We start from the raw sequence: 9,999 nt of genomic DNA, 5'->3' as shown, positions 1-9,999 counted from the left end.
GGTGTTGAGTAATTCGTAAATTTTTTTACCGTGCCTGCTTTGTATTGAGCAAAGTTTAAAGTGTTTCAGAGTTTATTTAAGGTTATTTTTCGTCAGAGTAAGGAGTTGGAAAACATCTCCGTTAAAGATGTAATTAAAGAAAATATGTATTTATATTTTGTCTATCACTAAGTTAGAATTTTGTAGAGCTCTGTTTAGCGAATGAAGTATTTTTGACGTGCAGTTACCAGGGCAATACCAGAAGCATGAAAACTAATTTGTACGCAGCAAGGCCCCACAAACAGCAATTAAGTAATGATCAGATAATCTGTATATGTGATGTTGATTGAGGGATAAATATTACGCACGACACCAGGGATAGCTGTTCTTCAAAATAATGCTTTGCGATGTTTTACGTTAGCCCAAGAGGGCAAACAAATAAAAAAAAACAGGATAGCCAAAATACGTTTTATTATAAATGTGCACTTTGGAAATTAGGAGTAAAAGTTGACCAGACATTCTGCAAGACAATTGGTGCAGGCAAGTAGTTGATACAAGTAAAGAATTTTTAAAATATAATTCTTGTTCTCCATGGAGTTTTGCTGATTTTCTTAGCAGTATGCAACTTTTCACACAATTTGAAATTGATGTTAAGGATTTTAAAGACTGCCTTTGATCAACAGAAGCAAGAGCTGTCTCACAGTAATCAGTTAAAATAAAAAGGGTTGGATGTTGAATTTGAAATAGTAGTCATCTCATCCTATAGACTGAATTACACAATTTCATTTTGGAAAATGATTATGTCAAGTGCCATATCCAACTATGTCTCAAACAGTATAGATGTTTCTGAACCAATGAACAAGTAAGCATGTTAAAAAGCTGATGTATCAAATAAACTGTTTCTTTTCAAGGCCAAGGAACTCCATTGCATTTTTGGCGAGGAGCTTATCCTGTAAGACAAATGAAACCATTTCATGATGATAAATTTAAAGCTATCTCGTTATTATGGGTTTAATTATTTACTCAGAACATATTTATTGGATGGTTGTGTTTTTCTGCCCTTCCATTTGAAGATATGATGGGGAATGTATTCCCACCAATATTTGCTGACCATTTAATGTTTAGCATGGCATTAACTAGGTAAGGATGAAATATTTGCCTCCATTTGGGAGGGAGTTGCATTTGAGAGGACTGTTGATCAGTTGGATGGCTGGCAGTCTCGTAGCCCAGCAGCACCAAGTTGAAGCAGTGACAACAGCTGGAACAACAGCCTGTCCCGACCAAAAAAGGAGAGAATGAAGGCCAGACTGACAGTAAGTCAGTGCAACAGGGGCAAGTGGAATCTGGGCCTAGTGCCCTTACAGATACAGGAGACCCCCAAAAGAAGAACCTCCCTCCTTCTACAACAACAACCCACTCACAGGTAAGGCTGGCCGGCTAACCTTTTGGAATAAGCCTTGCCCCAACAAAATGTAGGTGAGGTGGCTTGAAGAATTTTGGTGTTACAGACCAAGTGAAACAGGGTCGCTACTGAAACAAAAAAAAAACAAAGATCTGTGGATATGGATGCTTGAGTTTTAAACAAAAAAGTCGCTGGACCCGAAACATTGACTGTGTTTACTATCTCCACAGATACTGCCAGGCCTGCTGAGTTTCTCCAGCAATTTCTGTCTTTCTTTCAGGGTTGTTGCTGGATTTGTCTTGAAAGGAAGTGGTTTGTCCAGACCAAAATCACTGCGATTATTCTACAGCCAATCCAATGTTTAAAATGCATATCATCTGCAGCAGTGCAAAAGTTGCAACCACAACTTTGTCTGAAACACTCCATATACTGAATCTTAAAATAAAGCTCCCAAAATTCTAACAAATGCAACCAGTATCCTTTTTTTGAGGCGGGGTCTATTGACATTTTTTCTTTGGAGTTTATTAAATTTGACATTGGAATTGTATGGGTGAGTTTTCAGTGTTTGCTCTTTTGTGTCAGTTATTTATTTATGGGAGTTTATGACTCATTATGAGGAAGGTTGGATAACAGGGATTACATTTGGTGGGATTATCCAATGGAGATGATCAGATTGTGAGGTGATTTACATCCAAACTTGAGGTGAGGTGAGGAGAGGCAGAAGATATTTTCCCAAACCAAGGGGAACTGTATGTTAAATTTGCAGATCAGTAATTTGAAAGCAAATGAATCCAATTAACATCTCAAAAATATTAATTATCCCAATAATTACATGCCTACTAGTGCTAATTAATATCCTGCTTGAGGAGAATAGATTAGCCCTGTGTATCCAAATATACCTCTATTAAAGATGGGAGTGATGTTTTGGATTGAGTGTGGTCCCAATCCAAAAATTAATTATGTTTACCACCTATGCTTTTCCAATTTACCCATTGAAATTTTCCTTTCATATTTGAGAACCAAAAGAGCTGACGTAGATGTATATTGGAACATTGTTTGGGACTGAGAGTATAATTTTGATCAGGCTTCCTAAACAGAGTCAGCATCAAGGATGGAAAGTGGCAATTGACTTTCCAAGTATTAATCCTGTTGTTTCTGCACTGTAGTTAATTTTCAGATAATGATATGTCAGTTGGCATAATCACTCTGAGTTAGGACTAGTAGACTAAAATCCCATTCCAAATTTGGTCACATTCTAGACTGACATTTCAGTGCAGTACCACGTATTGCATTGCCAAATTGGAACCAAGAGAGTGGAGAAATGTCGGAGTGGAGATATGTCGGGAGTGCATCTCAAATCGAAGATGAGAAAAGATGCATCTGGGATACAAAGAGCAGAATCAAGGCCCAGGAGTGTACAGACGGTGAGTAGGATGGAAGTTTGACAGGACAACAGGGAATTATCATGGTGGACAAAATTGGGTTTTCTTTTTTAATAATCCAATTGGCCTGTGATGCATTTATTGTTCATGTGGAGCACTTATCATTAATGTAGACATGCAGTATTATAATATTATGCACACACAATGCTTTGAATAATGCAGATCTCAACATTAATCTTACTTTAAGTTCATCGCTGAATTCTTCGATTGATTCAATAAGGGTTCCTGGTTTCAGTTCTCCCAGTGGGAATGGATAATCTGTCCCCAGCATCACCTTGTCCTAAACACACAAGACAATTATTGGGATCATGTGTAAAATTTGTTTTTTTACAGATAAAGATTTTAGTACATAATTCAAAAGAAGAAATGCAGTGGAATCTGCAAATCTAAAGTTAAAAGAGTAAAGGCTGGAAATACACAGGCCAACCAAACACTTGCTTTCATCCTGCAAGTGTGACTCTGAGATTCCAGTTGTCTGTTGTAGTGTTCAGTTAGTCTGTGTTCAACTAAGTGAGTCACCTTGAGATCATAGACATAATAGCATTGTTTCTCGTTTGATGTTAGCACAGAAGTATCTAATTTCAGGAACAAATTCTGCTCTTAATCTTATCTCACTCCTGTGATAGATTTATTCAGGTTTATAATGACTCATTGATTCTGGTTTGGGGAATGATCACACCTTCAGCATACATCACAAAGATATCATCTCAAACAGGTTCATATTCTATTTAGCCAAAAGCAGAGCTTTATGGGAGTAAGCCTTAGCTTGGTTTCAAACTTGAAGGTGCCACTGGAGCAGACATTAAAATGATTAATAATACAGACAATATAAGACAGAATCTTCCTTATTTTCCAGATTTGGAGAGATTAATGGATTTTGCCATGTTCCTCTTGTGGACACATCATTCCTATCAGGATGACAAAAATTGAAATGGGTACTGTTTCCAATCCATGCTTAACTGCCACCAGAACTGAAGTAATTAGAAACAGACGATAAAACTAGGCAAATTAATTTATCTTCGTGGATATCCAGTTCATTCATTGTACAATGCAAAAATGGTGAACTTAGACTATACATTGACATTGAAATGGTCAGCAACGTTATTATTACAATTCTCCACTTGCTATGATCCAAGAACTATGAATTATTGGTACCTCAAAGAGAACAAAGCCGATATTTTTAGTTTTGATACCTGTGAAGGTGTGCTTCAATACTGCAGAGTGCTCTCTGAATGAATTTCAACAGCCAGAAGTTAATTTAATCAATCTTGCCAAATATTAAAGGATGCTCAGTCTACTTTATGGCATTGTTGTCCCGGGGACAGTACACAGTTTCTGGAAATAGCTGGTACTCACTCACCTTGCATAACTTTTTTATGTTCAAAAAGGACTTACACATATTTATGGTACTCAAGATTGACTCTCAAGGGTATGAAGTAACAGCAGCCAGAGCAAAGTCTACATATGATAATGTTAAAACTATTCATGTACTTCATCCTTTCATAAAAATGAAAAAATTGTTATTTTCCTGAATATTACATATGTTTACCACAATCTGTCTCCAAACACACAGGGATGGTGGAACCTATTTGAAAGTTACTGCCAAAGGATACATGTGAATGGACAATTGCACAGCAGACAGCATTTGAAACATTAAAAGTGAACATGACATCGGTGGCAGATCTTGTGCTTTTCAACCCACATGCAGAAACTTATGTCACAAATGATATGACAGGAAATGTGATAGGAGCTGTCTTTTCCCAGAAGGTAGTGAATGCCATTGACAGAAACAGAAGGCAAATACTCTACTGGAGAACAGGAAGCATTAGCCTGCATCATTGGCATGGGTTCCTACAATAGAAAATTTACCTCTTTGATTACTAAATGCTGACTACATTGTTAGCCTGTATCTGATCATTGATTTCTGTGCAACCATAAATGGTCAGATCTTATTCATTAGCATAACTTTAGGTCAAATATCTCTCAACTCTCAAACAAATTGATCACATAGAATATCAACCCCAAGTTCATAGTTCTGAATGCAGATGTAAGCTACTTTCGTATCTCAATGTCAATGTCTGTACTTAGGGAAAACAGGCATACTGAACTCTAAGGGCCAACATGACACGTGTTTTACTGTTTTGAAATGTTTAATTTAAAATAAGGTCTTTAGTTTGACAAACGGAAAAGAATCAGTTGTTCAGTGTTTGCTTATGATCTGACGATGGATCTATTTTCTTTGAGATTGTGACTGATCTAGCCTCAGTCTCTTGATTGTTTAAGCCTGGGTGTTGACATGGAGCTTCAATTAAATAGAGAAGCTGTTAGAAGCGAGAGCTGGGATAGGCATGAGTGCAAACATCCTGTGATTGCATGGATATTTCAGAACTTTTATTTATAAACATGTTGCATGTTTAGAAAGCGGTGTTCTATCTAAAATATTCTGAAATATATACAACTCTTGAAATTTAATTCATTGCCTTGTTCCGAATCTAACCTCTGTCCTTACCTTCCTGCAGTATTCCAATGAGGGTCAAGGCAAAGTAAGGAACAATACTTCATCTTTTCATTAGGCATTTTACAGTTTTTCAGAATAAACATTGAGTTCAACAATTTTAGATAATAACTTCTGTCCCTATTTTATTTACAATTTTCTCTTTTTTATTTGGGCAGAAGCTGTTCATGATTCTGCCATTCATATCTCAGCTAGAAATGACCTTTACTTGTGCTATAGCCATGCCCTTTTGCACAAATCACAATTGCCTTCATTCATTCACCTCTTTCTTTTGGTTCTTGACCCTTACCCTCACTGTAACTTACAGTGGCTCTGTGCTAAGTTAAAACCTGTTATGTTTCTATCCTTTTATAATTAACATAATTCATTTGAAATGTTAATTCTCCTCCTTTCCCTAGATGTGAAGAGTACTTTCAATATTTTCTGTTTTTATTTGCACGTTGTGAATTTTACTCAATGTACAGAATAACCCTCAGTTAGAGCAATGGTCTGTGAACAAAAAATGTGACAAAATATCCAAACTCACTTTCCCTATCACCTCCACCAATAGTTTTAGTGCAAGCGGATCATGTACTAATGAGTCTGTGTAAAAATGGTTCAGGTACTTTCGAGGGTTTATCTTGTTGTCCATAGCACACAAATCAGGCCGGACGTTGAATCCATGTTCAATCCTACCAATGGTATAAGGGAAAGCACCACCTATAGAAAAAAAATGAACAGAACTTTCTTACTTTTTGCAGTTATGCAAAAAATATAATTACTTTAATATTGAAGTGCACTTGGTGATTTCAAAATATCGCCGCATGGATTTTTAAATTTTTGGTGATAAATATTATAATACAGATTAACAAGTATGCATAGAAAAAAAAAATCGTTCAGAGCATATTATTTTAGTTAACTGAAACAATTCTGTTTCAAGATACTACAAAATGGTTAATTTTGTCACAACTCCTATAATTTGATATGGCAATAAGTCTGCAAGTAGCTCCCAAATGGCTCATACAAACATAAAATTTCCACATTGAAGGTATTAGATTCATAAAAAGAGTGTAACATATTTATTGAAATGGATTGATTTTAGAAAGTTTAGTTAGTTTTAAAGTTAGAAGGTTTGTGCTTCGATGTTCTACTTGTATAAACTGACTCAAACAAATGTAAGTACTTGATACACTTCAGAACACTGAAATATATGCAATAAAGCTTCACAACCACCCTTCTTGCACTTTGGAACTTTATCTAACAGAAACCTAGCTAGAACTTGATTTCTTGGTATTAACTATGACTGTTGCAGAATTCAATTTTGGGTGAAGTTAGTACAGCTTTTTGGAGTTTTTCTGTTGCTCCCCATCACTGCCAAAGTGATGTTTGTGAGATGCCTATCATCATTAAAATTGTATTTAGTTGCACCAGTTGTTTTGCCATGTGTGCACATCCAGAAAGTTCAATATCTGTCAATGTAAGGTGGTTTTCGTATCACACTGATTTCAAAGCATAGTCTTTTCAAGAAGTTCAAATCCATTTGTAAGCAGGTCTGGATTTTATACTTGTAGGTTTAGATTTGGTTTGTTTAATAGGGCAATTTTAACGGTTATTTACAATACATACTGTTAATGTATCAAAGCCAGAAAGGCATTTCGTAGTAATACATTAATGTTAAAAGAAGTTATTTTGTGCTGTTGCTCTACTTAAAAACTAATTCAATTTCTAACCCCCTATCGAATTGTCAAGAATCCACTCACCAATTATACAGGATCGATGAAAAGTAATACCTCAAATTATGTTGTAATTGAAGAGCAAGTAATTAACAATCAGCTGATAAAGGCTGATTTTTTTGTATATTATTTCTAATATACTCACTGTATATACTGTTTGCATTTTCGAAGTGCTGTGAAAAGCAAGCTCTGGGAATGAGAGAGAAACAACTGACACATCCAGTCGTATCATCAAAATTGCTGTTTTGAGCAACAAGTGAAAATGTCAATTCATTTCTCTGACAACACAGTGTGGAACTGGAGGAAAACAGCTGGCCAGGCAACATCAGAGGAGCAGGAAAGTTGACGTTTCTGATCAGGACCCTTTATATCTCCGAGAAAAAGCTTATGGAATTGCAAGTTACACCCATCCTGCAAGATGTTTGATGACTTTCCACTTGCAATGGGTTACAGACAGTTGCTTATTTAGAATGCAGATCTTTTTAAAAACTTCTTCATGGGATGTAGTTGTCATTGGCTAGGCCAGAATGAGGTGCCCATCTCTAATTGCCTACTGGCCAAGTTAAGAATCAAGTAGATGTCCATACATCTGGAGTCACATCAGGTAAGGAAGGCAGATTTCCTTTTCTAAAAGACATTAGTGAACCAGATGGATTCTTACAACAGTCCATGATATTTAAATGATTGCATTAAGCTAACTTGTTATTTTAGATTTGAAGTAAATCCAAATTTCACTATTTATCTCAATGGTAGCTGCTTCTGCCCTGGAGACATGGTCACATGACTCCACAGTATTGAGCCCAATTGCCTCTTTAATTATAAAATTCTGAAATAGCAGACGTGTGAATGAATTAGTGTTTCTTCATTGCACGTCTACTGACAAAATCTACACCCCAGCTCCAGCTACAATGTAAAGAATGCCAGCAAAAGCCTTTCATCAAAGCCGTGTAGTTGATGTCTCAGATCAGAAAACCTTCCTTAAAAGACTTTTGAAGAACCTTTTTAAAGAGAAGAAACCACCTACAACTTATCAATTTCTGGTAAGCCAATAAACTCACCCTCATAAAGGAATCGTAAAGTACAGTTAGTTCAGCTATAACACATTTTTTGTTAATGCAAATTGGCTTTAATGCGATTGATGAATAGGGGTGGCTGTTTGGATAATGTAAATTTTCTGTTGTACAGGTTTCGTGATTTTCGATAGTGATTTCCCTATAATGCGATTTTCTGTGGAAATTTCTATGCATCGATTTTCTGTAGCACAAGGTCATGCAAGAATGCAACTATCGTGTTATAAAAGAATGACCTGCAACTCCAAACCAACATTAGGGCTCCATCTTAAATCAAGGGCACTGGTCATCTGGTACCCATTGGTTGTTTTACATTTAAATGGTTACTAAGTGAAGAACCTATTTAACTTTACAGATTCAATAATCTCCGTGTATGCTTGTTAAGCGTGCTTGCGATGTCAGATTTTTCCCTGTTGCAGAGAGTAAAATAAACAGGTCCTTGAAAATTCAGAGCCTACTATAAAAAAGGCAGGGAAATGTGCCCCAATTATTAAAACAAAAAAGAGAAAAACTTAAATGATCATCAGATTATGGACAGATGGTGAGTACAGGCAGAGTGATTTTGTTTCAAAACTGACAACACTGTCCTTGGGCCATACCTACAAACACCGCATTAATAGAAAGTTGTTCGTTTTGAGGCAAGACAAACTCTCAAAAATACCCTATTATCCTCACGTTTAAGGCAATGGGTCTGATCAAATTGACTCTTGCTGCATTATTTAAATTTGATTTTAACAACAGGGTTAAATAAAGTTTTAACAACCATTTCTTTGAGTGAGCTATTGCTCCTGTAGACAGAGGAATTTATGTCTAGGGCTAGGTTAACTGGGTCTTTGGGGAGTGGAGTCTTGACCTCTATTCCCTTTGATTATGGGTAGCTTATATACGGACAGATATCTCTGCCCAAATGTTGGGTTCTTGCCAGCACAGACATTTATATTTTGGTGATGGAAGGATTTCCTATAACATATGGATTCTGGATTAGTCATCCAACTTAAAGTCTGTTCTCTTTCTTTGTTTAGTGTAGCCTATCATTAGTTAGTTGATGTGTCTATGGTAGCTAAACAAATGTACAGTTGTCTTTACTTAATAAACTTGAATATTGCTCTTTAACTCAGTTTCTTGGTTTGCCTTATGGTTATATTTCTGTGATGTTTGAACACTAAGCGAAACAACTTAAAATGAGCCATAGTTTTGTGCCGGAATCAATGTTATTCGTCATAGTTATATTTAAACATTCCCTTGCCCTGAACAACTAATGTATAAGTTGAAATACTGTCTTGTACATACACAGCACTATGCAATAAATCACTGAAGATAAAAGACATACTTTATGCAATCAATTAGATAAAATTCAACACTGTTTCTTAAACCAGAATTTAATGACTTCTGTCTCACTCTGTTTCCCTCACTCTGCCTTTCCCACTCTCTGCCTGCCTTTCTGTCGACTGCTTAGATCCTGACAGTATGATGTATAAAATGCCATTAACCTGGAAATGAAGACACGTTTCAAGGAAACAAATTGTAAAAAGGAGCTTCAACATGGAATAATGTTAATTGGGTAACATAAAATGAGGATCATGTGTATACATGTTGGCAGGGTTGTGCAAGTAGCCAAAGGAATTGTAGATCTAATTCCATTCAGAAAAGGATATGTTGCCTTTCAAGAGGACTACAATTGTATTGTTTAAGTCTTTTAGATATGTTTGACTCTCATTCCACTCTTTAAATATCCAACATGAGATGATTTCTTGTGCACTGAATCATATGAACAATGGCTCAACAAAAAGGCCAACTACCAACATTCTTAGACCATCTATGGAATAGACAAGCAATAAAGCCTTACCCGCGTTATCAAATGTGAAAATAAGTTTTTAAA

General features: G+C 36.1%; 1 protein-coding gene across 1 annotated transcript in view; it reads right to left on the bottom strand.

The window, feature by feature from the left end:
• Positions 1 to 464: 464 nt before the first annotated feature.
• The window catches only part of acmsd (aminocarboxymuconate semialdehyde decarboxylase), a 48,434-nt gene continuing 38,899 nt past the window's right edge, over positions 465 to 9,999 (bottom strand). The window contains exons 8-10 of the mRNA XM_048534068.2: positions 5,865 to 6,037; positions 3,005 to 3,103; positions 465 to 929 (exon numbers count right to left, since the gene is read on the bottom strand). Coding sequence (XP_048390025.1) covers positions 867 to 929; positions 3,005 to 3,103; positions 5,865 to 6,037 — 335 coding nt within the window. The 3' untranslated portion in view covers positions 465 to 866. The remainder of the gene's footprint in view (positions 930 to 3,004; positions 3,104 to 5,864; positions 6,038 to 9,999) is intronic.

The sequence above is a fragment of the Stegostoma tigrinum genome, chromosome 7, assembly GCF_030684315.1.
Source record: "Stegostoma tigrinum isolate sSteTig4 chromosome 7, sSteTig4.hap1, whole genome shotgun sequence".
Classification (NCBI taxonomy): domain Eukaryota; kingdom Metazoa; phylum Chordata; class Chondrichthyes; order Orectolobiformes; family Stegostomatidae; genus Stegostoma; species Stegostoma tigrinum.
The sequence above is the reverse complement of the archived record's forward strand: the minus strand, read 5'-3'. Positions and strand labels throughout refer to the sequence as shown.